This window comes from Salmo salar, chromosome 04 (genome assembly GCF_965601325.2).
Source record: "Salmo salar chromosome 04, fSalSal1, whole genome shotgun sequence".
Classification (NCBI taxonomy): Eukaryota; Metazoa; Chordata; class Actinopteri; order Salmoniformes; family Salmonidae; genus Salmo; species Salmo salar.
This window is the reverse complement of record NC_138294.1, coordinates 39,869,752-39,897,651: the sequence shown is the minus strand read 5'-3', so window position 1 is coordinate 39,897,651 and position 27,900 is coordinate 39,869,752. Positions and strand designations below refer to the sequence as shown.

General features: G+C 41.4%; 2 protein-coding genes across 6 annotated transcripts; one reads left to right on the top strand and one right to left on the bottom strand.

Moving 5' to 3' along the window:
* Window positions 1-561: 561 nt before the first annotated feature.
* stk36 (serine/threonine kinase 36 (fused homolog, Drosophila)) lies at window positions 562-11,973 on the top strand. 5 transcript variants are annotated; one of them, XM_014195808.3, is made up of 21 exons: window positions 563-928; window positions 1,068-1,208; window positions 1,348-1,425; window positions 1,560-1,690; window positions 2,096-2,345; window positions 2,574-2,667; window positions 2,782-2,942; window positions 5,267-5,448; window positions 5,668-5,806; window positions 5,947-6,063; window positions 6,280-6,456; window positions 6,640-6,731; window positions 6,878-6,941; window positions 7,030-7,140; window positions 7,345-7,419; window positions 7,505-7,622; window positions 7,871-7,997; window positions 8,165-8,348; window positions 8,682-9,722; window positions 10,381-10,490; window positions 11,742-11,973. In XM_014195808.3, the coding sequence occupies exons 1-20, from the start codon at window positions 845-847 to the stop codon at window positions 10,477-10,479; spliced, it is 3,465 nt and encodes a 1,154-aa protein (XP_014051283.2). In that variant the 5' UTR covers window positions 563-844; the 3' UTR covers window positions 10,480-10,490; window positions 11,742-11,973. The 5 variants fall into 5 exon arrangements, with proteins under 5 accessions (XP_014051286.2, XP_014051283.2, XP_014051284.2 ...); XM_014195809.3 differs by lacking the exon at window positions 11,742-11,973 and having other exon boundaries at window positions 5,671-5,806; window positions 10,381-10,999; XM_014195810.3 differs by lacking the exon at window positions 11,742-11,973 and having other exon boundaries at window positions 7,508-7,622; window positions 10,381-10,999.
* A 234-nt stretch (window positions 11,974-12,207) lies between these two features.
* atf5a (activating transcription factor 5a) lies at window positions 12,208-17,772 on the bottom strand. Its single transcript, XM_014195818.3, has 4 exons — window positions 17,547-17,772; window positions 15,936-16,190; window positions 14,367-15,606; window positions 12,208-14,089 (listed from the first exon to the last, which is right to left on the bottom strand). The coding sequence occupies exons 2-4, from the start codon at window positions 16,078-16,080 to the stop codon at window positions 13,900-13,902; spliced, it is 1,575 nt and encodes a 524-aa protein (XP_014051293.1). The 5' UTR covers window positions 16,081-16,190; window positions 17,547-17,772; the 3' UTR covers window positions 12,208-13,899.
* Between the last annotated feature and the right edge of the window lie 10,128 nt (window positions 17,773-27,900).

Genomic DNA, 27,900 nt, shown 5'->3' with positions numbered 1-27,900 from the left:
CTGTTCTGTGCCCCATCTGGAGACCAACCTGAGGTTTAGGGCTGGCAGGGTCTACTGTGTGTGTGTGTGTGTGTGTGTGTGTGTGTGTGTGTGTGTGTGTGTGTGTGTGTGTGTGTGTGAGAGAGAGATAAGTTACTTTTTTATAGATTGCCATAATTATTTTTCAAGTCAATAAAATGAAACTGAAAAAGATTGTCGTTGTTGATCATCCAGAGCTGTAGTTTATCCAAATATGGTTTAGAAACTCTGGTTTATGTATCTTTTCCCCCATCCATCTATTCATTATATTTCTATGGCCCAAATCCACCGACAGCATCGGTTACTGGGAAGCAAAATCGGTTGTTAGGCTAAGGACTCATGTTAAATTTGCTGTCTTCTCAGTAGCCTGCCTCAAATATGTATTACGGTTTAATACAAACCATTCAAAGTAACGTAATGAAGTATTTTATCAATAAATATAATAATTTGTTACGAAAGAATTCCTGCGATGTAGTAATAATCATTAGTATTGTCCCTATGCTTCTTTATGAGACTGTTTTAAAACGGCGCTTTCTTTAGACGCAACAGGTTGTCAAGCGCTCTTTGTTTTCTTTCCTCTGCACGTTGGTTAGCGCTTCATTGCAGAAAAATAACCAATAGTCATATTTCATACTCATGGAGCAAATTTAATATATGTTAAGGTCCTTCAAGTAACTAGTCTCTGCGACAAACGTGTATCACCTCATTAGCTAGCCTCTATCATTTTTCGAGGGATAACGTGGAGTTTTGCTCCACGTTATAAAGTTTTGCTAGCTAACGTTAACGTCGTTTAGCGAGCTAGCTAAGTTCTCAAACCCTCTTCAACATGGACTTCTATCACGTTTTGGAGATGATAGGAGAGGGCTCGTTTGGACGAGTGTATAAAGGACGTAAAAAGTTCAGTGGCCAAGTGAGTATATGGTACATTATTGGGAAAATATAAAAGTTACACGCTGACCTTTCTGCTGTACGTTAACTTCAGCTTTGTCTACCATTAAGAGCTTACAGTCCCATTCATTGCGCATCCATTTTGTTTTGGTCCGTTGTAGGTCGTGGCACTAAAGTTTATCCCCAAGGTGGGCCGTTCTGAGAAGGAGCTGCGCAATCTCAAAAGGGAAATTGACATCATGAGGGGACTTCAACATCCAAACATTGTCCTGCTCTTAGACAGCTTTGAGACTGAAAGAGAGGTATGTAAAGCTGTTGTCTTCACCTGCATATAATGTCATCACTTATATGTTACATTATTACTTAGCATGAAAGATGCATGCTTACAATACATTTTAATTACATTAATAACATGATGATAATGCTGTCTGTTCATGGCAGGTTGTTGTTGTGACTGAGTATGCAGAGGGAGAGTTGTTCCAGATCCTTGAAGATGATGGGAACTTACCAGAGAGCCAGGTAAAGCCATTGACTCATAATTTAGTAGATTATTTCTCAACGTATTACAATAAGAACGGCAAAGTACTGTATAATGAAACCTATTATCTATCAAACAGCAGATATTCATGCATGTATTTTTTTCCTATGCAAAGGTCTGTGATATTGCCTGCCAGCTGGTCTCTGCCTTGTATTATTTGCATTCCCATCGGATTCTCCACCGTGACATGAAACCACAGAACATTCTGCTGGGCAAAGGAGGGGTGGTGAAGCTGTGTGATTTTGGGTGAGTATATTTGGTGCTGAAAGGACAGCCTTTGTGTTGAAGGAGAACTTTGTGGTGTTGAAAGCTGTGACATTCAATCCGTTAAGAAAAGCTCTGACGAGACCAACAGGCCAAAACGTAAGCTTGAATAAAAATAGTGATAACCATTAGCAAGAACAGTGTGCGGGTTTCTCTTTTCTTTCAAGTAATCTCTTTGTTACCATGCACCTGCAACAGACGGTTCAGATGTGCGAGTGCCTTTTTGAATTTTGATTCAATCAGTTATAGAAATCTCACTGATGAGGGCACACACTTTATTATATGTATGAGTAGAGGAAACTCAAGTGGAGAATGATGCCTAATATTACCCTATAGCGAGTCTGTCTCTCTGCCTTTAACTGTACCTGTGTGTGTCCTATCCTCCAGATTTGCTAGAGCAATGAGTGTGTCCACCCTGGTCCTGACCTCCATCAAGGGGACGCCCCTCTACATGTCCCCAGAACTGGTAGAGGAGAAGCCCTACGACCACACAGCTGACCTCTGGTCTCTGGGCTGCATCCTCTATGAGCTCCACACGGGGGCGCCACCATTCTACACCAACTCCATCTTTCAGCTGGTCCAGCTCATAGTCAGAGACCCGGTCAAGTGGCCGGACACCATGAGCCAGACCTGCATGGTACTACAGAGTCCCTGTTAACTCTGAATTAATCCAGTGTTTTACCTTGAAATACAAACTGAATCATGCTACATTTCACAGTGAAACTATAGTGAAACTAATAGTGAAACATTTAGTTTGTGTAATTCAATTTGGAATTGAAACTAGTGATTTTAAGCTCATGTATATTAATTAAGATAGCATTTAGAGTCCCAGCACCACATGGCTTGTCTAATCTTTCCATGCCAGACTTTCCTGAAAGGTTTGTTGACCAAAGACCCACAGAAGAGGTTGTCATGGCCACACCTCCTAAAACACCCATTTGTTGCTGATGGAGTTCTAGGTAAGACCCTTTTTCATTCTACATTCTATTTTTTATGATAGACCTCTTTAAATAACAGGCTTCTATAGTAGACACAGAGACCTCGTCTATTCCTTGTGTTGTTGTTGTCTGTAGTTCTCTCAGACCCTGTTGTGTCCAGCCCGCTGACAGTGGCCCCCAGCCCAGACCTGCAGGTGCTGAAACTCCAGCAGGCAGTGCAGAAGGCAGCGCCACATGGTGGAGAGGGGAGGTTACTGCGCAAGGCCAGGGAACAGAGGGACAAGAGGAACAGACAGGTAGGTAGACTGGGCAAGGGCCCTCACTAGCTTTAAGCACCAGCTGTCAGAGCAGCTCACAGATCACTGCACCTGTACATAGCCCATCTGTAAATAGCCCATCCAACTACATCATCCCCATACTGTATTTATTTATTTATCTTGCTCCTTTGCACCCCAGTATCTCTATTTGCACATTAATCTTCTGCACATCTATCACTCCAGTGTTTAATTGGTATATTGTAATTACTTCGCCACCATGGCCTATTTAAATAAAGATGAAATAAATCAAATAAAAAATGAACACCTGCCCGGGACAAGTAAAAAAATAAATAATAATAATTAAAAAAAAAAAAAAAAAAAAAAAAAGAATAGCAGGCAGGCAGACTAAAGATATAAGTTGACCGAATGGACAAGTCCAAAAAATATCACACTAAAATCACAATATCTTACACAATATATTACTCCGATCAGAAATTGGATCAGAGTGTCATCCGGATGCAATGTTTTGCGCACTATTCTCCCAATTTCAGCAGAGCGCGTCGGAGTAGAATTGTTTTGCAATGACAGGAATGAGCAGTCTTTTTCAATCACCAAGGGCCGGTTGCACCAGTTGATCGTAAGCCCTTCTATGAGTTACAAATGGGGCAAATTCAACGACTAGTGGGGAGCAGGCGTATGGTGTTAAATTGGGACTATATCATGATAGGCATAGAAAATATTAGCGATCTATATGTTTTTTAATGTGTCTCGGGTTTATATTGCACACACTCTGCAGGCTTTTGGATTTGCATATGCGTGAGGTTATTTAAGGTTTCATTAGCAAGCTAAATGTTTCTTATCAGTGATGGATCATCTATTTGTTGTCTCATCTATCACCTCCACTTATTTGCCCAGCTAGAGATCAATTAACCAAATACACAGAGCGATTCAGTTAGACTAATCAATCAATGTGGTTTTGTTTATCAGACAAGTCATGGGTTTTTGGTGGGAGAAGGCGATTGAAGAGAAAAATAATCCACTTGTTGAGATGAGCAAACTAGACTAAAGATGATCATAAGCACTCACCTCAATTAAGCTAACATTTTCCTAACCTAATTGCAACCAAATATCCAAACGGGGATTCAGTGAAAACTAAAGTCTGACATTGATTGATTTGTCAAGACATGTCCCCAGTCGCCACACTTGTCTCAAAGCAGCACGATGGCACTGTCCCAATCAAAACAGTGCTGAAATTATAATCTTTTCCACTATTGCTTTACTTTATTAACAGTTGGTGGCTTTGGGAGTTTCAGAATATTTTATCCTTACAAGGTTATAGATAAACATATCTTAGTTACCTTGTTTGAAGTAGCCTACCTTAGCCATTTGATCCCTTATTAATTGAATGAGGGAATTATTTTATAAAGACATAAAAAGTATTCGTTTTAATTGTAGTGTTGCAATATTTTATAGGCTACTTAAGGCGTCAGAATGCTTCAGTTCGGCTGGTGCCTAGCCTAACCGAACGAGTGTGCTTGCATACTCCCTTAAAAGACCTTTGCTTGAAAAACTAGAAAAAAACAGCAATAGTACTGTTTTGTCCGTTTTGAGACGAAGTAGCCAGTATGCACTTCCTCAAAAGAGTCAGAATGAATTTAAGATAACTCAAGAAATCTGTCATTAATTTCAACATTTTTGCCAAAGAGATCTTAGTTGTGCAATTTTACATCTAACAGATGTTTGGTGCAGTATTTTTCTATGAAAGAATGTGCATGTAAACAAGTCATCTCTCGTTGAACGACAACACTTTATTGAAGAATCCCTACTGTTGACCAATCACTGACGAAGGGGCATAGACTTTTTGTGTGCCCGATAAGCCAAGAAAACCCTCAAGTCCAAAACGAACAAAAATGTCACAAAATGTCGTCATAATAAATTCACGAACTAAACTGGGAAGCATGTGGACGCCTTTAGGGTGGCCAACCATCCACCAAGGGAGCCTTGTTGTATTTTGATAGGCAGAATGTAGGCAAAAGAAAAATCAGATTTGCTATGGTAGTAATAATAATGATAATGCATTTTATTTTGTAAAGTGGTTCCTTGCATAATACAATGATGTAAAAATGGTGTTACAAAAATCTGTCCTACTTGTCTGAAGGTTAATGTCAAGCACTGTGCGCACAAAGTGACAGACAGAGCTGTTGATTCAACACACAGTATTAGGCCAGAAATGTTGTAAAAGTAAAGTATCATGTGTATCATAATTGTGTGTGTCGTAATCATGAACGTACATAGAAATTGAAAGGAAGGACAAGTTGTTCTATTCACTGTAACTTTCACACTCATGTACACTCTATGCTCAGGTGGGAAACGGAAAGACTGAATCATCTAGTCGGGCACCTTCAAGGACAGCCCCTGCAGTGAAGCCCCTGTCCAAAGACAGCCTGGTGGCTCCCTCAGATGGTTTGGATCAAGATCTGTCACAATTAACCGCCAATCTGAGCCTTACCCCAAAACAGTCTGCCATTGAGATTTCCACTAACAGGTACAATGTGGTGAGCCTTTAAAACTCCAGACAGTCTACTCCCCACAGACAGGTGTGTTCTATGAAAATGATCAATGGAAAGCACTCACACATCTGAGGGTTGCTTCTCCAGGTGCATCGTAAATGTTCAAAGCTTTGACAAAGGCTGTCAACCTGAAACGTTACTAATTTACAAAAGTAGTTTATGTAAATGTAAAGGGGTTTCCCCCATGTCCCCAGCAGGGGTCAGATCAGCCGGGACTACGAACAGGAGTTCCCCTCTGTGGAGGTTGGGCCCCGACAGGCCCTGAGGCGACCTGAGACTCAGGAGCGGGGCCAGGCCAGGACCAGCCTGAGTGCTGTGAGGCTCCACAGCCAGGTTAGTGTCACTGCTGCTGGAGAGAAGTGCTCTTTGAGTGACGAAGACACAGTCTAGGATAGGGTTTTGGGTTTCATGAGTTTTGCTTAAGCTTATCATGGTTTGTAATTCATTGTTGGTTCTTTACTACTTTTTGTTAGGATGTTGACAGTGATGAGGAGTGGGAGAGGTTGATCCAGCAGACCTCCGTTTCCAGCGGCCAAACCATTCAAATCATACCTCGATTGAAAGAGAAGTTGCTGACATCCAAAACCCTGGTAACTACTACTCACAGGCAACTACAGTAGAATCAAGTTAGTTGAATTCAAGTTGGATAGAAAAAACTTATTTGGTGTGATTTGAATTCAGTGCCACCATAAAGTGAGGGATGTCTTCTATGCTGGTGACAAATCCAATTTCCCCTCTGAGGATCAATAACGTTTATTCAATTGTATTCTTTGACATAAACCCTGTGTTTCTGTGTTCTTGGTCAGCTATTGGATGGTATCCTGGAGGGGGCATGTCAGATCCGTCAGCCGCTGAAGGTCCTGTCCAACCTGATCTTGACCTCTGATTCAGAGGACTCCCATCGACTTAGACAGGAAGTTGGACTACCTCATTTCCTGTTCAACCTGGTCCAGGATATTGTGGAGAATCCAGTGGTCGTTAAGGTTAATTTGGTGACATTATCCAAAATATTTTCAATAATCCAATGAGATTGTGAGAACTATTTGATGGCTGTTTTATTCAAGTAAATATGTGCCAGTAAGGACTGCATTGTTCATTTCTGTGGATATCCCCTCAACTGCTAACTCGCTTTTTCTGTCTCTCATCATGTTAATAATCTCCATCAGCAACCCTGGAGTGTGACAGTACTGGGGGAAGTGATTGTTCTACTCTTGAACTATTGGGAGAAGCACCGTGACTGGCAACAAGCAGATAACAAGTTTGTTTCTTTATTTCTTCTCCTCTCTTAGTGGTTTAAAATTGTTGTATTTAGTACATTTACATAGTTAGAGGTCATAGTTTAAAATGACATAATTTTTAACAATATTTCAATGTCATATGACACAAAACCTTTTCTCACTGTAGACTGGAAGATTACGCCATGCCCTTTTTCAAGATTCTGCTTCGGCCTGACCCTAACCCATTGGCAGTAAGTATGAAACCTCTCAAAGAAATGCAGTAGGCTAGTCGTGTTGAATTGGCTCTGGACAGACTCCTTTTCTCCATCTCTCATCTAGCCTCTGGCTGCAGCCATTCTGGCCATATTCAGCCAGTGTGGAGTCTCTGTGGTTGTTAGCATGGACAGGATCACTGCCCAGCTCAACAAGCTTCTTTCAGACTCCGATGAGGTAGGCAATGAGTGTCTATTAAATTGCATAGCTAATGTACAGTGTAATATAAGTGTATGATTGAATGGTGTTATCTTTGTGTGTAAATATTTATACAAATAATTTGTATGACAGCTTTACTTCTTGAAATAGTTTTGCAATGAAAAAATATGTATGATTTGTTGTGTCTGACTAGACTGTTCCCTGAAATGTTCCCTCTCCCAGCCACGCGTCCCGTTACCATCAGGCTGGGGGTTCTGTGATGGCTTCTTGTCATTGGTTCTCCACACCCTAACTGAGGTTAATTGTGCCTGCATACAGATTTGTCAATAACAAAAATATTTTGATCCATTTAAAAAAAGATCCCCTTTTATTCTTTGAACAGCAGGAAAGCCCTCCACACTCTGCTTCTTTGGATCCAAGCATTCTGCGCCTCCTGTGGGTTAAAGTTGGTACTTCACTGGAGAAAACATCAGCCAGAACGAAGTTCTGCTCCTCAAACGGTATAAACTACACTACCTGATGATGTTGGTCTCTCACCAACATTGAACACAATGAAGAAGGCTAAAACCGAAACGTCTGTCTAATCTGTTTCCCTGCCTACTTAAAAAAGACATTAAACAACAAATAATTATTTTCTGGAATTCTGTTTTATTATTATTATTATTATTACCCTTCATTTTTTTTGACAAGTTTTGGGTTGAGCTCTCACCAATCTAATATAAATGGTTTCCATCTCCTCTCCCATCAGGGCTGTATGTGTTCCTGTCCCTCGCCCTTTTTGTCCTTACCAGAGACCCGTACTGCTGTGTTCCCCTGTTCTCAGACAGCGACACAAACTGCTTACTCACCCTGGGCCACCTGCTCACCACTGATTGGTTAGTGACCTCTCCATCTCTCTCTCCCTCTCTCCGTCTAGCTGTCTTCTTGCATAACACATCTTCTTATTCACTTGTGATTGTCCTAATAATACTTATAGCATATCAACAGTCAATCAATACCATACTGTTACGGTGGTGATATGTGGAGAGTGCCTCTTTTCCAGTGTTTCCAGGCTGTCTGACGAGACTCACGGCCAGCTTTGGGGTGGTGACTCCAGTGTGAACAGCCTATCAGTGTTGAGCTGCCACCTGCTGTGTTTCCCCTTTGCCCTGGACCTGTCCTCAGAGACCATGGACAGACTACTCCAGCTGTACCACAGCGCTGGCATTGTCTCTGGCCTGCTGCAGGTCAGACTCTCCCCTTACAGCACCCTTACAAGAACATTGTTAAGCCTTTGGATGTATGAGTAGATATTGACAATGCGCAAAGACCACACTCTTATTTGATCTCCCTCTGTTGATATGTCTGTCTGACATACCGAGTGACTGAAAACCTTAAAGTTTTTCTGATGCAATTTAAGATGACGCTTGCTCTAGTCACACATCAGGTTCATCCCACAACTGCTACTCCACCACACTGCTGTCTTGGCACCATTGGGAGAACATTGTGTTGTTCAATGTCTGGTGTCTTTGATGGTTGAACTGGATTGTGTGTGTTTGTTTTTTTCTGTTCTGGATCAGGTTATCCAGTCCGTTCCTCCGTCTCTCCTAGAACTGCCTCTCTCTCTGCTGTGTCGCCTGCTGCTGTGTGACCCCGGCCGCTCTGTCCCCTGCTTCACAGCAGCCGCCAGGGCCCAAGGATTCTTCTCTCCACCCAGCAGTGACCCCAAGGAGGATAGAAGAGACCAGGCCCCAGCCTCCAGTGTCGGGGACCAGGCTGGGCACCCAGTGTCTGTATCCAGGACTGCCAGCTCCCTTCTCTCTGACCTGCTAAAGCCTGATAGTGAAGCCCTGTGGGGGTCGGCCGTGGAGCTCTTCACCCTACTATCCCAGGCTGCCCGCTGTTCCCCCAGGTCCCGACCCTCCACCCCTCATCTCCACTTGGAGCCTACTCCCCTGCACCAGGCCCTGGCTCACCCAGACGACAGGGTCAGAGCTGCTGCCTGTAGCCTGCTAGGTAACCTGGACCCGTTTACACCTCATACTCCTCCCTCCACCAGTGACCCACAACGGACCCGGCTGCAACCCGCCATCCTCAGAGACATAATTGGCTGTCTCCACGACCCCTCCGCGTCCGTACGGAGGATGGCCTGCAAGGCCGTGGGCAATTGGCTGGGGCTCATCGGAAAGGCAGAGTTTAGAACACGGAGAGCCAATGGGAGAGAGAACAGTAGTGCCTCTATTGCAGCCCGGGACATGAAAAAGGGCAAGCCAGACAAGACTGTGTCCTCCCAGTCCCTGGTAGGAGATGGAGGAGACTCATCCACAACACTCAAACAGCAAGTAGCAGACCAGGAGGATGGAAGTGGATGGGTGGAGGAAGCCAATTGGGCAACAACTGAGCTACTCTCCCTCATAGCGGACCCTGATGCCCTGACGCGCCGCCACTGCTGCGCTGCCCTGGGCAACATGGCTGCTGTGGAAGGGGGTGTGGCCTCACTGCTGGAGGGAGATGTGCCCCTTCTCCTCCTACAGGCCGCCTGTACCGACTCCCAGCACGCAGTCCAACGAGCGGCTGTCGCTACCCTGAGCTTATACAGCCAACAGGATGCACTACGACAGGTAATAGAGGGTGATATTACCAGGGGGTAGACATTGAAATAAATATACGCACCATAGAATAGTTTAGTCACAGTGGATCAAACTTAATTTTTTTTAAAGAAAAATGGTTTCATATCCTCCATGAGATGGTGAATGTCTATCTAACACACATTAAAAAAATAAGAATAATAACTGTGGCTTGTTATCTAATTTAGAATGCAATTAATATAACTCTTTGAAGTGTTTACGTAGTTATTAGACTTTCTACATTTCTAAAACCTTTTTCAGTGTGTTGAGGCCAGGCTGTTGTGGAATGTTATCCTCTCCGAACCCCTTGCTTACACAAAAAGTTTTTATTTAGTCTTTCTATTATATCATTTATTGAGTTTCTTAAATGTTGCCATATCTCATGTCATGATCAAACACCAAAACTTTCTTTACTCACCATTGCCTTTAGTCATTTAACTCTGGATGCAACACTGCATGTCTGCTCACACACACACACACTCTTATCACTCTTATGCTTACACAGATACACACTCACACTTTCTCACACACTCACACTCTCTCACACACACACACACACACACACACACTCGCTCTCTCTAACACATACACAAACAGACAAACTCTGTCTCTACTCAGACCATATTCCAACCTCTTTCATCTGTGCCTTAAGGCTCTGCTGTCCCTTGATGCACGTGAGAAACTTCGTCAGGCTTCACAGCATGTCGCACCTCCACAGTGTGACTACTGTCAGATCATCAAGCTGCTATGAGGGCCAATGCAGTGAGTGAGAGAATAGTGTGTGTCTATTTGGTAAGATCAGACTTGTGGATCAGCCCGTCTGCCTTTGCCTTAATACTGGGATTCAATGTATAAGCTGGATGGCGGATGTTATATCCCCTACCCATAACTCATCTGTGCAGCGCGCTTGTTGATAAAATTATTGCCATCAATATTTTATGTCTTTGTTTTAGAAGATAAAAGTGAATTTCATTACATTGAGGGATTGTCATTTGGGATAACTTGTTAACATGTTTTACTCTCTTGAATTGAAAGGCGCATAATTGATTTGTTTAGTTTGGGCAATATGGTCTGGACTTGTACGGTGTAAGTCAAGTTTTTTGAGTGTAATGTAATTTGTAGTGCTTTGAATTTGATTAAAATATGTAGTGTAAGCCTATCATAAATTGATAGATTTTGTTTAACAATGTAAAATGGTAGTTTTCAAGTAATTCTTCACGAAGACTTTTGATTTGTTATGCACTGGTATTAATAAAACCTCCTGTGCCATTCTACTGACAAGGACTATATTTGTGATAGTTTGTTTTACCTGCTTTTGAGCCAATCTTAATTATTAGATAAAAATGTCATATGCACACACTATCAAGGCATTCATTCAAATCATAATTTAACAAAGTATAATAACTCAATTGTAAAACAAAAAAACTACAGATGGCCAAGTGAACAAGTTTTCAGAACAAAATAAAATTCTAAAAATCTGTTTATTTTGATTGGATTATTAAGATGTCAACTTTTAAATTAGCCCATTTTATGAGACGGAATATCATTCATGTATGAATATAAAGGGATTTAGAACATTGGCATTGCACATGTTGGTTGTACAACTTTCTTGCCAAAGTGCAGTTTGCGGCAATTAGCAGGAAGAGAGATCATGTTGCGGATTTCCTTGTGGCACAAAAATGTTTCGTATGATCCAATTGCATTTTAGATGGGCATAAGGTCTCTTGTGAAAATGTCTCAAATTAGTATTTGTCAAAGTAAATGTTTTTCCCCCGGAGTACATAAAACAATATATTTGAGTGTGATGTATCCCCTTAAAACATCCATTTTGAGGAGATAAAATATATATAAAATACTGTTGAACATTATATGCTTGATAACATTTGGTCCTAGGCTGTGTGATATAATGTGACTGATAGTCGAAACACACCTTCAATGATAATTGCATATTTGTTAGCATGTCATTTTTTTTATATGTCGGTCTACACCACTTAACTTGTCTTCTTTTCACAGAAAATGACATGCTCGGGAGTGAATACTGGGTCCATCTCACATGGAATGACTGGTTGCACTTGTTTGAAAAATGTATAAATGTATATGCTACAGGTATGTATATCAAAGAAAATCCTGTCGTGTATAAAAATTGCTTGCCCTCCATAACAAAAATATAGACGGGTGTTTTTGGCCTTACCCTCCGAGGAGCAGATTGATAAAGCAATAAAACGTTAAATATATTTGAAATCAAGCCAGATTCTGTACAATAGTCCATGTAATCCACGCTGTGTAAAAGACAACAACATAGCCTAAGCATCTAAAAAAAAATACTTTTAATTCCTCATTTCGAAACAGTTCCAAGAAGTATCCTAATCTGTCCGTTATTTCATTTATGTGGGCTAAATCTCCCCTGGCTTTTCACCAGAAATTACCCATGCATAACGGAGATGAGCTCAAAACAAGAATAAACTGTTAGGCTACTGTGTAGACACAAATCACTTTATTTGAATAAAACGAGTGACATGTAACACAAAGGAAATATATTGAGAGGAAACATTGGAATTATTTCAAAATTACTAAATGGTTGGTTATTTTATCTGGTGTAACTTATTGGTCGTAATCGTGTTGCTGAAATGTGTGAGGCTTAATATTGAAAGTAATAGAATCTCAATATCACAAAATAACATTAATACACATTGCATTAAAAGCTGTATTTCAGAAACATGATTGTATATCGCCAAGATAACAGACCATATTTGAAAAAGATGCAGTGTCCTACCCATTCATCCAAAAGATTGATAACAAATTATTACATTATATTAAGATCTTAACTATTCGTTAAGACATTTAAGAGTTATTGCATTTCAACTTAAATTCATTCAAAAAGCAACAGCAATTCAATTGGATTAATTCCTATTAAAGATCAAATTAGATTTTCAAATTTAAATATGATATATTGTTACATTTGCTTAAAGCAGATTGACCGTTTTTAGAAAAATGTAGAATTGTACCTAATTATAAAATAAAGGTTTATACTAAATTAATTGACACTGCATCCTCGTAGACAAAAGCGGGAAAGAACATGAAAAGCTATCACAAACATTCTAGTGAAAAATAGTTTTTTTGTTCTTTTTTAGAAAAAAGCAAAGGCTGACTACCTACCTACCATCTCTCCTTCAAGACACAATTGAAAAAGTCTTTATAAATTAGACGAGCATACCCGCCATATAAAATCACAAACCCTGATTTGCTTTTACAGCAAGTAAAGAGACAGAGGGTCCCACATTGATTTCTGAAATCCTATACCATCTAATCCAGTGAAGAGAAACGACTAGGAAAGAGCTAGAGACAAGTGAATTTGCTGAGAGAGAGCATGGAATGTGAGGCTGCTATGGAATCAGTGCACAGTAGCTATATAGCATTATATAGACAGACAGAACTTGTTAATTTTAGTAGCCATGAAAGTCTTTGCCATGCAAAAAAATCTTCAGTCAAGAATTACCAACTTACATACTTCTAGAACTTTGGGCATGAATTGCATAACCTGAGCTATAAAACTGATTGTATCATATTGCAATTAGCATTTAAGGTGACAACACTTTCAACAAAATCTTAAGTCTTCCCTAAAGGCTGTTTTTGCATTCATATTTATATTACTTTGCTTTCAATTATTGGAATAATAATTTGGGAAAATATACAAATAGTGCAAAGCTCCCACAAATAAACAAAGATTGTCTTTTGATAAAAAGCTAATGAGTATATTGAACCAGTAGCTAAGTTATTGACATCAAGACCAGTGTAAGGCCTTAGTTGAATCACATTAGTCTAACCAGTATATAAAAAACACCACTGGTGGAAATCAAACCCATCTCCATTCAACAGGAAACCCATTCAGAAATTGATTGTCAGCTGAGACTTTACAGCATCACAGTGCAGGCTTGCTTGGTTAGTGCCGATTGCCGAAACAGTGGAAGTATAAAGTAGTTGTTTGACTCGTAAAAAAAAAAAAATCACGTCATCAAAACATGCAATTGAACCCCTTTGTCGCCCCCCACCCTGACCCTCCCAAAGAAAAAGAAAAAAATGTATATTCAATTTCAAAACATTGAAAAACTAACATTTCCCTGTCATTTTTTTCTTCAAATCTACTTGCAGAAAGTCTTCGTCATCTTCATCATCAGGCGTCGGTGTCCGGTTGCTTGAGCCGCTGACTGCGGGCCTTGTACACTTCGATCAGTAGGTCTTTAACATACTGGATCTCCCTCTCCACTGACTCTGCTTTGTCCCGAAGTTCCCGGTTATGCCCCTCCAGACCGTGCAGCTGCTCCTCAAGGCAGTCCAGCTCTGCCCTTTTACGTTGGCGATACCTGGTAGGGTGGGGTCAAATGGGAGAAGATAGGATCAATCACAGTGAAATCAAAGTAAAAGTCAAATGCCAGTGGCAATGTTCTGTTATCAACAAATCAGACAACAAAATTTGGATAACCACAAACCTGTCGATTCAGAGTTGAGATAAGCACACACAACTCAGACTTTCGCTAAAATCATTTATTGATGCCAATGGGAGACTTGTGTAGAAATTGTGCGCAGATCTCAAGTTTGAATACCACCTTAAGTTTTCAGCGCTTGGTTGAATCATCATACCTATGAGCGGCAGTCTTGTTTTGGTCTCTCTTCTTCTGCTTGCGCTCTGGCGGATGGTGGACCTCCCCTGGCATTGTTTCGTCCAGCTCAGGCTTCGCGAGGGGACAGGGGTCCTCCTTCAACCCCAACATCACCTGCCTGTCAAGAGCCTCCCTATCCATTGCCAGACACTCAGAGCCCTGCTGGTCCTCTAGGAACCCACCACAGTGGAAGTCATGATGTTGACGGCCCATCTCTAAACCCTCTGCCTTGACCTGCTCGCTGACTGTCCCTTGGAAGCCGTGGTGGTAGGAGGCCTCTGATTGGGACGCTGCCTGAAGATAACAACCCTCACTAGTCTCCGTCTTCCAAGGAATAGTGGACATCTTGGAAGACAACTCACCGACTACGCCAACTTTGACATTACTACTCAACAATTCTATCTCACTGCTACTAGCACATCCTCCACCACCACTACTGACATTCACTTCCCTCATGCCATACATCAACAGCTCCTCTTTCTTGTGTGGGATATCCAACGGCCCGCCAAAGCCACCATACCCACTGCCAACAGCTATGACCTCTTCTGCGAACTGACAATTTTTCTCTTCCTTGGGTAAAAAGGGGCATCTTCGAATCTCAACTCCACTGCCTAGGCAGTAACCTTTCCCGACTACCCGCTCGTCCTCTACACAGCTGTAACTGCCACTTAGAGTCACCGATGGGTTACTTCCTTTGGAACTCCATATGCTATTCTCGTAGACCTCGCCCACCCTCACCCCATCTGAAACTCTTTTGCGACTACACCCATTGGGGCGATTGCTACAACTGTAAGGGGCGTGTCTAGGCAATTTTGATCGCCCAATGGGCCCACCTCCGCAAAAGCTCAGCAGGTCTAGTTCCCCAGTTGCCAGGGTAACAAGTAGAGGGCTGTGTTCCGATTGGTTGGAGGTGGAGTATGATGACGCATGAAAGGGCAACTGGTAGTATGACTGGTGGGGACCCACTGGCGGTGGACCCTTGTCGCATTTTCCCAGTTTCGGTCCTTTCTCCGGCAGCGGTTCAGACAGGAAGTAGTCCTCCAGTTGAGCGAGTTCCTCTTGCAGCAGAGAAGTCATGACCTCCAAGTCAGAGGGCACCTGGATGTCATGCTGAAGGGGTGAGGGAGGAAGGGAGGAATTGGGGGAGGGAGAGGGGTGAGGGTTTGGGAGGTACGAGGAGAAATCCACTTCTTCCGTCATCCAGTCCGTGAGACCATCACCTATTGAGAGAAGAAAAATACAAAATTGTCATAAATGCAAGAAACATCATCGTTAATTGATTGTAATTAATTAAAACTACATAGCAATGGTAATGAAATCTTAAACGTCGATAATGGAAAAACAAATAACGTGTTTGTATTTTAAAGCCTGAACATTAAAATGAGTGAAAACAACTTAAATCGTTTAGTAAAAAGTAGCTACATTTCAACAGGAAAAAACTTCAGACGTTAACTACTTTATTACTCACTGTTCGAAGGAGAACGAATGTGCTGCAGTGCGGTGCCCACCTGAAATGTGGAAAAATAAAAAAGCGTACTCTGCAACTCACCAATTAAGTGCTGGCTCTCCTCTGGCACCTCCCCCCTGCACTCCTGTGATTGGCTGAGGTTAGCCTGTGGGTGAGAGAGAGCGAGGGGGTCTGCCGGGCAGACGCGAAGAGTCTTCCAGAGAGGAGCTGCTGACATTGCCATCATTTTGTCTATTGGTCTTTTGATTCAATCTGATTAGTCCGATCGTAAGATATGAGTTGGTGGGGTCTGAGAGTTGAGCCACAGTGAGCAGGGCTGGGTGAGCATAATGACACCTATAGGAGATAAAGAATGAGTAGGGAGGCGTTTAAAGCGAGTCATTAAAAACTATACACTGACACTTTGGGTTGCTGATCATCATCACAGAAACAGTGGCTGAGACATTTCTTAAAACAGTATGGGTCACTCATCATACAAAAATAATAGATGTCCCACTTAACAAAGGATCAAGAAGAAAACATATTGGGTTGAACCCATTCAGTCTCTATGTGGCTAAGTAGGTAATGACCTCAACAGGTTTGCAAGCCCAACACTTACAACATTATGTTAAAAAATTGTGCTTTTGAATAGCAGGCAATCACAATAAATAGAAATATAACCTAATGTTGCACTATTACCATGTTATCATATTGTTATTAGTGCAAGTAACACATGTCCTCAAGGTCCCACTCCCAACTGAGGTTCTTGGCTTTTTGAACGTACCCATCTGACCTTACAAAATCTTAAAAGGTTCAGATCATAAAGGTGCGATAACATCCCAAGCCAAACCCACAATACAGACAGCAACATTCACACATTATGTTCACTTACATACAGTAAAAAAAACAACAACAAAAAAACGGTATAATCGTCAGAAATAAAAGATCTCTCAAAAGTCAGAATAACTTCACAGGAACTGAGAGTCCGTTGGTGTGCTGTCATACCGACCACACCACAAATGTTATGTTGATGCATTCAAAACACGTGGGCTTAAGCAAATGACAGAATGCACACCTGTTTATGTTCTAGGATAACCCAGACTCATCTGGAGCACCGTTACTTCCTCAATACGGTTAACTATCTAATTGGCCTACTCTAAACAATCAGCCTTCACATGCACCATTTAAGACGTCATTAATAATAGAGAAACACCTTAGCCTAATGGTTGTCTAACTATAACAACAGCTTAATTAATGGATACTCAGACAAAGTGAATAGAAAAACAAAAGAAACCTATTCCCACATGACAACACCTTTTGCCAAGACAGACTAAAATATACTGAGCCAATAAAGTTTACAGTAATGGCCATACTGTACATTTATCACAAAAATAGTGTGTTTTAAAAAAAAATTAACCGCAATAACATACGGTTATTATTTGCCTTTTGCTGCCATTGTCATTATCATTTATGGGCTGCCTATTTCTATTGTTGTGGTGTGATTACTGTTGTTGTTGACAAAGTTTTCAGCAGTCACCACACCGCTGTAGCTATTATAAACGTTCAGTTGAAAATACCACCCGTAGATTACATTATTGAGTTAAATGTATCTCAGACCGATACAATGTAATATGCACAACAGTTCAAGTGAGTGGGCTGGCAACAAAGTTTCGAACGCTTCAGAAAAGATCAAATGTAACAAGTGTCACTTACTCCATTCTTGCTGAAAATTCTTGTGAGTTTGGGGTGCGTTGCAAGAGCAAAGCACGGCGTCTTTCGGGGGTCCGAGTTCTTCTCAAATTTAACAAGCCATGGCTCCCTTGGAAAAATCCGAGACAGAAGTGAAGTCTTGTTGTTGCTTCTTTGTTGTGATGAACTTGATGACTGAGAGACGATTTATTGAGCGAGAGCATCAGTTCATTCACACCTAGCAACCGGCTGCGTCACGATGGGCAGGCAAACCATGCTGTAGATTCCTCCGCCCTCTCTCTCCAACCTCTTGTTTTCAAGACATCCACGCACGTTCCAGTGTGAGACTTGGGAGAATATCTATTCAATATATTTGCTATTGGTGGAGATGTCTTTACAATCATATTGACAATCGATGTTTAGGTGGGAGGAGGAGGAGGTAGGCTATAGCTGGTTCCCTATCAGAGCAGGTGCTCAGGAAATGTAAACAAGCCTGATGCCAAAAAATGTGACTTATTCTTGATGCCACGGGGCGTAAACCCACTTATGCGCCTCATTGTTTACATGGGGACTATTTAATTTCATGCTGCGAGGAAGGACACCATATGCTATACAGGGGATGCTTGGTTGCTATTGCAACTCAGTTGCATCAGCGCTTCAGGCAGAGCGCAGATTCGCTGGATGCACCGAACCTGTCGCTCCGCTATTGGCTGTGGAAGGATAGATCTGTTGCCCGATTGGCTACCCGGTGCTATGGATTCATCCCGGTGGTTTTTCAGTTTACCGCTCTCTGTGCACATGTTCCACGTAAACAACATCCCGAGTGTAAACGGAGGAAGAAGGAACGTTTCCAAAGAGGCGGCTGCGGCACATTATCTATGTTCTGAAAAGGGTTAGCATGTTGTATTGGGATTCCACTATAGGCTACGTTGTAGCCCAAGCATTACTCATGTAAAGTGGATTATACCTGGTTTGTAACATTGTCATAAAGATGTGCTACAAAGAACGTGTGAGAAATGTCTTAAATTGCATGTAGGCTATGGGAAATTATTCATGCGGCCCACAATCCATGTTAAAAAAAGATAACACTTAAAAGCAGGAGCTTATAGGGTTACACCGATTAAACACCTATTAAGCTTGTATTCCATTTCAATTGTCTTATCTAGGCTATAGAAAACTGCTTGGTGGTAAGTAAATGAACAACAGACGAAGAAAAACAACCACTCCAATCACCCCATCCCTTGTTCGTGCGTAGCCTAATATTGTATCATATGTAGACCAATTTACCATCTAGACCCACAGGGTGATGTGGAAACTGTAGCTACCTACTGTGATTAAACGATAGCAAGTGGAAACGACTCATTTAATCGCATCTTCAGCACATTTTATTTAGCCTGTAGGGAGTTGGCTTGAAGGAATCTTCCGCTTCACACCCCCTGCTCCCCTCTGCCTGTTGCTGCCTCGGAACACCTGACACGCGCGCTCCTGTAACTGGATTATAGGTTGTGATGTAAACAAACCGCATTAGATAAGTGTTAGGCTACATTTTTTTTGTTTTGGTAGTATCCTAATTCACTTGAAAATGGCATGCATCTCATGGGGGTTATGTTTAGGCATAGGTTTATGTCTGATACTTAGAAGCCTAAAGGCTTGCCCTGGGAGACGCAGCTGGTCTAATCAAATTAATACACTGATAAATTAAATCCAGCTAATGACGATTATGAAAAGAATAAGGCCTTGTTTTTCGCCCCTTTCAGCAAATCCAAAAGCTGATTGAAGGAGCGGTGTCTTCCTGTTGCTATAGTAATAGCGAACACTGCCCCCTATTTTAGACGTGTTTTCTGGTTGCTGTTGCCATGGGATTTGCAGTGCTTGCTCTCTTTCCCTTCCTCTCTCCTCTTGTCTCGAGCTCGACCCATGTTTCCCCTCTACCAGCTCACACCTGCTGAGTTGCATCTCTGAAAAAAAGTTTTCATGTTTGCAGTATTCTTTTGCCACATTCATAAGGACAAACTGTTTATGTCTGTGTACAATTTCTAAGGCTTTTGACTCCTTGTTGTTGGATGTCTAACTAAAAACATAAAAATAACAACAAATGGATAACATGGACCTCAGCTTATGTAATCTATTCAGGGAAATTGTTTTAAGCATCACCACATTATGTTGGGTCGCATAGCCTACCTATATTGTTGTCTGGAGGTAATGTTTTCAGGTGATAATTTGTTAACTTGTCATCTAAAAGCTTCCGCATAACCAATAGACCTACCCAGAGAGTTAGAGTAGCCTAACTCAAAAGAGAGTGTTTACTAAAGGTCAATGGGGTTTGATCTGCATGGGAAACACCCTGTTTCATTGAGACAAGTAGCCCTAGTAGCCTAATTACAGCCATGGGATGGAGACAACCTCTCTACACCTGCCGTCCCAAATAACACTAAACCTTCGAGTATCATAGCACATCCTTTGAAGTTGTAACACTGTACTAACGCACATGACGGTTCACAGTTGAGTTGTAGAAGAGCGACCTGATGCAATCTAGATACGCGCGATCGTAACGAAGACGAGAGTGAGATATAATAATGGTTGTTAAAGTGAGTATGTCTCGCAGGAAAGCGCTGACTCCTCTCGCGGGCCGTGTTAATTGGTCCACGGAGAGCACTACTGTTTGCGCAGTGTGAGAGGTATCCAGTGTACCGCACATGGCCTTATGCTGGATTTGTTCCCAAGTCTCCACTCCACTATACCTAGATTTAATTCCCTCTGTCAATATTTTTTAACTCCAGTCTCCACAAGTGTATACAAGTGCAGCAAATATTGAAGTTTTTAAAAAAAAAAGAGAAAAAAAAAGAAACGCAAGGTAGGCCCACTGAAAGTAGCCTAGTCTACAAGTTAAAAATCTGTGGGTTTTCTTATTTGGCCTTCAATTTGAAAACACAACAACTACAGTTTGTTAAAGAATGTTGTTGCAAATCGATAGGCCTACCAATCAATCTATTCTCAATGTAATGTTTCTGTCAATTAACTAAGCTACCGTATGCCTACATCGCACACGTCACCCATCCAAACCAGTGAAATTAGAAAATGATAACCTAATTAATATCAGCAACATTGCACCCGTCGCTATATGAAATAGTCAAACCCAGATATAATGCCTTGTCTGCGAGTTTTTGCAAGTTATTCTATTTATTTTTGAGTCTAAAGTGAACATACAGCACATGAAGTAAGCAAGTCAGAAAGCTAGGAGCACAGCATGCCAAGTGCATGTATGGCACATTAGTACGGGTTTCATCACCATTTCATCACACACCAACCAACTCTCTCTGAATTCATTGTTGTCTACAACTTTTACATCCCCTCCTTGAACATACGATCAAAACATTTGAAACTGAAAGAATGAATGACTTGTGAAGGGTATGCATGCATTCCAATAGGGATTTGTGATATTAACATTAAGCTGTGTAGCTTGCATGTTTTTTTTCCCATGTCTGCATTAATGAAAATATTAGTCACGATGAACCCAAACAATATAGGTTTGAAATATGTAATTATAGCTAAAATCTCCAAATTTGTTTCCATCATGCATGCTTGCATAAAAATCACCGTAAAGTAAGCTGGACTGGTGTAGCCTATATTAAAACCGTGGCACAGCCAGGGAGGTTGAACTGTTTAATATTCCACAAGGAGACCGTGGTAAATGAGAACTGTTTGATTTTGAGGACGAACATTTGTTTTTGTCCTCCTTTGGGATGGCAGGGTGTTAGAAATGCGAGAGCGCTTCTTGCATCCCAAATAAAAGGCGCGGCCATAGCGCGACAAGCAGGAACCCGAAACCACAGTGGAGCCGGGCGCTTTATTAAGGTGCAAAACTTCCAAACCTCGAGATCAGTTGTTCTTTCATCCTCACAACGTATACAATTGGTAAAGCAGGAATATAATGGACATTAATGAATTATGTATCAAGTACACTAATGACAAACAATTTCACAAGAGGTAGGGGCCCTATGGGCCACAGGTCTATGGTATCTTATTTAACCTTCTGTCAGCTTGAGGCATGACTTAAATCTATTCAGTGAAGCAATGTTTCACACTCAAGTGCAATCTTGTCCCAGGTGTCCCCTCTCATCAACTGCGCTCGTGATTTGTCAGGTTGATCTTCACATTCAGAGGCGCGCGAGAGCCCTTGGACCCGCTCGTCTCTCACCTTTGAGCTCGTGCAGTAGATACTTATATAGGGTATAGGCCTATACATCTCATTCAAGGTGTGGAAATTACTCAAAGTAGAATAATTAGCAAATTGTCAATTGTCTTTTTTGTACATGATCTAGGCCCACATTTGCCCCCCCCCCCCCCCCCATTTTTTAAATAATCCCCCCATTTTTTTAAATAATATAAATCATAATAAATCAAATGTGTTGCCTATAATTGTCGACATATAGGCTATCCCTCCATGATACATTTTCTGTTTCTTTGGTTCAGTCATAGGATTTAAATGATTCATATTCAAATGTAAAGCATGCAAGTTAAAATAGTGTAAATAAAATCGACATGACACAGATAAATATAACGTACATTCCATTAAACTTTGTGGTAGTCCTGAAAAGTGGTGGTAAATGTGGTGGTAGAAAGACAATGATTAAGTGTTTTGGAAAACTCACTTGGCAACGGTCTTCACTTTTAGTTAGTAATCTTATATGAAACTAGGCTACAGTAGATTGTAATACAGATAAATTGAATGATATTGGACATATGTTGCCCTCTTCTGGCCAAGGTGGGATTTGCACTTTAGGTTGCCTGTGGTTGTTTCAGGCCATATGCCAGTGTTTCCCAACTCCAGTCTTCGAGTACCGCCAACAGCACATATTTTTGTTTTAGCTCCTTGACAAAAACAACTGATTCAACTTGTCAAGGGCTTGATGATTAGTTGACAAGTAGAATCAGATGTGCTTGTCCATTGCCGCAACAAAAATATATAATGTTGGGTACTCAAGGATCAGAGTTGGGAAACACTGCCCTATGCTATGAGAAATATTCCCCCAGCATGGACATAGTAACTCTTGAATTTTTCAGTTTGGCAGCACCTATGTATTTTTGTTACGCAGTACTATATTATTCGAATGCCAAATTGTCTTAATTTCACCATATTTTCAGGATGTTTTTTAGCCCATCTTAACATTTCCCATGAATATTGATTGACACCATGCCATCCTGTGAGACGCGGCTTTGCTTACTCAGAACCAGACCCTCCTATTAATGCGTCTCTACAGCTCAAGGAGGGACCATGTCAACGTGTGCGTGTGAAACTGGAGAGAGATCACTCACTGCTCATCTATATTTCACCCACACTGAACCTGGGTGTCACTCAACACCTGCTCTCCTTGGTAATGAGCGTAGACGGGCCTTTTAAAGATCCTGTTTATTATTCAATATGGCATCCTCACAGGTCTCTGAAGCCTCACAGGTATTACTTCATGTTGGCATGTGGAATTCTCAATGTCAAACAAAGACCCACTATAGGTTCTCAACAGCTCTTATTGTTATTCACAGAGACATGTAAGAGACAGAACCTGTTATGGTTGATAAGTGTTTTCAGGTAAGGTTAATATGGCTGTTGGAGTGTAGGTTTATAGCGTCACCTGTGCTGAACCGAGGGGACTGTATGTGTGCCATGTACCTGTCTGACTCTATCACCATCAGAGGAAAGAGCATTAGGGTGTTATTCAGTTGCACCTCTGCTCCGTTTCTAGATCGCGAGGGAATGACAAGTTGACTGGGTTCTTCAGCAGCGCTAAATTCCATCTAATCTACCTCTCAAAATAAAGTGTTTGCCTGTTAACCTGCACTAAGTGTGTGCCTTTGATGACCTTACCCTGCGTGTGTCTGTTTCAGCCTTACTAGTCTTTGGGGATCTGTGTTCATACATTAATCATATAGAATGTCACACGCTAGTGTTCGTCTGTCAACAACACCTCCCCTTTAACTCTCTCAAATTCAAGCCAGATTTTCCCAAAACTCCCTCTCCTGAAATAATCTACATGAACCCAAAAGTTAATACCTGGTTCTAACATGCGTCTGTTGTCCTGATCTTGTCCACATTCTGATTGTGCCCACATTTGTCAGCAGGTGTAGACAATCAAGACACATTGTGATCTGATTGTAAGATCTTCCTGACCATGTCCAGAGGTAGTCGAAGACGTATATTGTACGGATAGTCTTGAAATGTAAATGGATCCTGACAACTAAAGCATATACGTTTGGCCAATGTCACGAAATAATAACTTGCAAATTGGTTGTAGTCATACAAGTGCCACGTTCAACCAGTTAGCAAGTGGGACATTTCAGAGTTTCCTAGTTCCGACTAGCACGTGATGGCGCCCTAATTATGGACAACGCAGTGACTTGCGGGCAGGGTAGGCACACAAATGAATGAAAAAATAACTGTAATTAAAATAAATATAAATGTTTTCATCTTAGTTTTTCCTGCATGATAAAATCGATTTTCAGTCAGCGGCAGTCCTGTGGGTGAAAACAGCTCGTTGATGTAAGGTCAAAGGAAAATGGCAAGAACCCTGCAAGCTGATAGGCAGGCCACAAACAGGCAAACAAGTGTGCAGTACAACAGTGGTGTGCAGAAACGGCATCTCGGAACGCACAACTCGTCGGTCCTTGTCACAAATTGGCTATTGCAGCAGACGACCACGTCAGGTTCCACTCCTATCAGCTAAAAGCAAAAATAAACAGGCTCCAGTGGGCACACTGGACAATTGAGGAGTGGAAAACATTGCCTGGTCTGATGAATCCCGGTTCATGTTGCGTCATGCTGATGGCAGAGTCAACATTTGGCGTAAGCAGCATGAGTCCTTGGCCCCATCCCGCTGTCCTGGCACACGTTAGGTGCCTTTATACCAATTCAGCAACATGTCCATGCCCCAAAGAATTCAGACTGTTCTGGAGGCAAAGGGGGTTCAACCCCCCTTTGAACCCCCCCTAGATGGGTGTACCTAATAAACTGTATGTGTGTGCATTGTACAATCAATTGGTGAGAGAGAGACTCATATCATACTTATTTGTACATATCCACTGTATAAATGAAGTTCGGCAAATTTGGTTCCTGTTTCAGTCATGTCTTTGGTCACGTTCACGTGGGTCAAACAAAACACCCTAATGATTGCTTGACAATAGAGCCTCTCATAATACAGTGACCTTTGATCACTTTTTTGCAATGTTCATGCAGTTGACATGTAGGCACAAAACTGACATTTTTTTTATCCCTATAATGCAGCACCCTTTGAAAGGCGCCACCGACTTGACAGAAGTGATCCGCTTGAATGCGCCCACAGACATGACTTGTGCATGCATGTTTCTACCGTGTTTGAGAGGATCAAAACCTCAATGTATCAGAGGTAACTTGTGACTGACTGACAGACAAATAATGAGTCGTTATTTATGATGCAAGGTGACTTGTAGATCAGTTAGTCGGCAGTCGCCTGCAGTCGTTTTGATGCTCTCAAGTAAGGCCAATATGTCCCATTAATTTTCATTGCACTCAAATAATAAATGTGCATGCATATTGCTGTTAAAAAAGTAATGGGATAGGAAGGAGGATAGGCAGAGCTCGCTCCTGCCTATGGACGTCACACGTCATCTGCTTCCTTTTAGTGATCAGTATGGCGAACATATTGTATCTGATACCGTTTTCAAAGTTGGATTTTCTAGCGAAACGGGGTTATAACAGATGGAAGACCAACACCTGAGCCTAGGGACATACATCAAAGAAAGGGACAGAAAATAACATGATATTTTCAATCTGAGTGGTATCAACAGAAATAATAGAAAAGGCTCAATTTAAAGTGCCTACCCGGCCTCAGACCTTACTGCATGTCACTGGGACAACGATACCTCTACAATTCCTCCAGAATTAAGATCATGGTCTTCATTGGAAACCAAGTGCCTACTGGCACTGTGGTCGGATGCCACTGTCCAATCGAAATTAGATCAAACTTTTAGAAATAAAGATATTTATGAAGAGATATCGTGCCGAATGAGAGAAAAAGGCAGTTTGGCTGAGGTCATTCCGTTCCGACTGTCTAGTAACTGTCAGGTGACTATTGACATATTCCTCTGACATTTTTCCTTTCAGAGGGGTGCTAGTGAGCTGAATACCAAGCTGACGTGTTATTCCTTTTGACATTTTTCCTGTCAGAGGCGCTAGTGAGTTGGTCATTTATTGACGTTTACTGACAGGGTGGCGCTCTTGAGGATTGTCACTGACGCATAGTTATTAATATGAACACAGTTCAGCACTCGTGAGTAACCAGTTGCGTTTGAGCAACTATTTATATAGAAGAAAAATAAACTATAGAAAATGTTGCATTATTTTTGTTCTGGAAGATACCAGTGTTTTATACCTCTATGGAAGAGACAAGGCAGGACTTCATAGGTATGTTTTATTGAAAGCTAAGGTAGTTATTTTATTTGATGTCAATACATTTAAGTGGCAGTGTTAACATGAATTATCTGTAAAAAAAACAACAACATTTAAACGGTACGTTAAATGTAATGTAAATGTGAAAAGAAGTGTATGAAAGTCAGTGTGCATGAACAGCAGCTAGTTAGCTAGTTAACTTTAGCTCTGTTATTAGACTGTATCTAGCTAATGTGTCACTCCTACTTCCGCTCCCCTGCTCCAGCGCTTGACGTCGCCGTTCTACTAATCACCGGTCCTGGCAATCATCATTACGCACACCTGCTCCCCATCGTTATGCACATCTGGACCTCATCATCACTTTGATTACTCTTCTTTTATTTAGCCCTCAGTAGGCTCAGTGTTCAGGCAGTATTGGTTTTTGTCACATTCAGTACGCTTCTCCTGTTTTTATTTATCTACCCTTCTTATCATTAAACTTACTTTCTGCACCTGCGTCCTGACTCCAAGCGTATACATTACAAAAGGGTCATTATACATACAGGCTTTGTCTCTTAGTAGCTATGTCTAGATATTTTTGACAAACGTAATTCATATTCAACGACATCTCCATTTGTGTGAATGCATCTGAAGACTGGGGTGTATTCCTTAGTGAAGACCATAACCAACCATAGTGAAACACTTTGCAGTGTTAAACATATGCAAGGAAAACCTGCATTATTTTGTTGTACAAGTTCAGATTATTCTCTCTCCGCTTCAATGCATTTGCTTCCATTTGGTTCCTAGGGAATAGAACCCTGAAGAATATGGCTGCACTCTTCACTGATATCTGCGAGGTTAGCCAGCTACATAGATGGTTTATTGATCTGATTGCTGAACTTTGAAGAATGCAACAACTGTTTCAGAACAGGTGGGTGAGATATTTATGATACAAAAACCATGGTGATTTGCGTTGTTTGAGACGAGCCCTGAGTGGCTGGAGTGAGGTAGCCAGCTAACCAACTACAGTAGCCAGCTAGCTAGCTTGTAGTTAGATATCTCTAGCTACTGTTACATTTGATTAAGATTTCTTCTTAGGTCGTTTTTTGAATCTTTAACAAGCTGGCTATCTATTTCAATGTCATTCTCATCTAGGTACCAGGTAATAATGAAGTTGAAAGTTTTCTCAACTTGCTCAATTTCCACATTATTTATTACAAGATTTAGTTGAGGTTAAGGGTTTAGTGAGTGTTTTGTTCCAAATACAATGCTTTAAGTTTTAGAAATATTTAGGGCCAACTTATTCCTTGCCACCCACTCTGAAACTAACTGCAGCTCTTTGTTGAGTGTTGCAGTCATTTCAGTCGCTGAAGTAACTGACGTATATAGTGTTGAGTCATCCGCATACATAGAAACTCTGGCTTTACTCAAAGTCAGTGGCATGTTGTTTGTAAAAATTGAAAAAAGCAAGGGGCCTAAACAGCTACCCTGCAGAATTCCTGATTCTAACTGGATTGTATTTGATAGGGGTCCATTAAAGAACACCCTCTGTGTTATGTTAGACAAGTAACTCTTTATCCACATTATAGCAGGGGGTTTAAAGCCATAACACATACGTTTTTCCAGCAGCAGACTATGATCAATAATGTCAAAAGCTACACTGAAGTCTAACAAGACAGCCCCCAATCATTTTATCATCAATTTCTCTCAGTCATTTGTGTAAGTGCTGTGCTTGTTGAGTGTCCTTCCCTATAAGTATGCTGACATTCTGTTGTCAATTTGTTTACAGTACAATAGCATTGTATCTGGTCAAACACACATTTTTCAAGAAGTTTACTAAGGGTTGGTAACAGGCTGATTGGTCGGCAATTTGAGCCAGTAAAGGGGGCTTTACTATTCCTGGGTAGAGGAATGACTTTAGCTTCCCCCCAGGCCTGAGGGCACACGCTGTCTAGTAGGCTTAAATTGAAGATGAGGCAA

Bases quoted from the DNA above. Each gene is read 5' to 3' on its own strand.
- atf5a (XM_014195818.3), bottom strand. From the start codon at position 16,080: ATGATGGCAATGTCAGCAGCTCCTCTCTGGAAGACTCTTCGCGTCTGC. The intron at 15,607-15,935 runs GTGAGTTGCAGA...TTCTCTCAATAG, and splicing joins GGAGAGCCAGCACTTAATTG to GTGATGGTCTCACGGACTGG. The intron at 14,090-14,366 runs GTATGATGATTC...CCACCCTACCAG, and splicing joins AACAAGACTGCCGCTCATAG to GTATCGCCAACGTAAAAGGG.
- stk36 (XM_014195808.3), top strand. From the start codon at position 845: ATGGACTTCTATCACGTTTTGGAGATGATAGGAGAGGGCTCGTTTGGA. The intron at 929-1,067 runs GTGAGTATATGG...GGTCCGTTGTAG, and splicing joins GTAAAAAGTTCAGTGGCCAA to GTCGTGGCACTAAAGTTTAT. The intron at 7,141-7,344 runs GTAGGCAATGAG...TCCCTCTCCCAG, and splicing joins TTCTTTCAGACTCCGATGAG to CCACGCGTCCCGTTACCATC.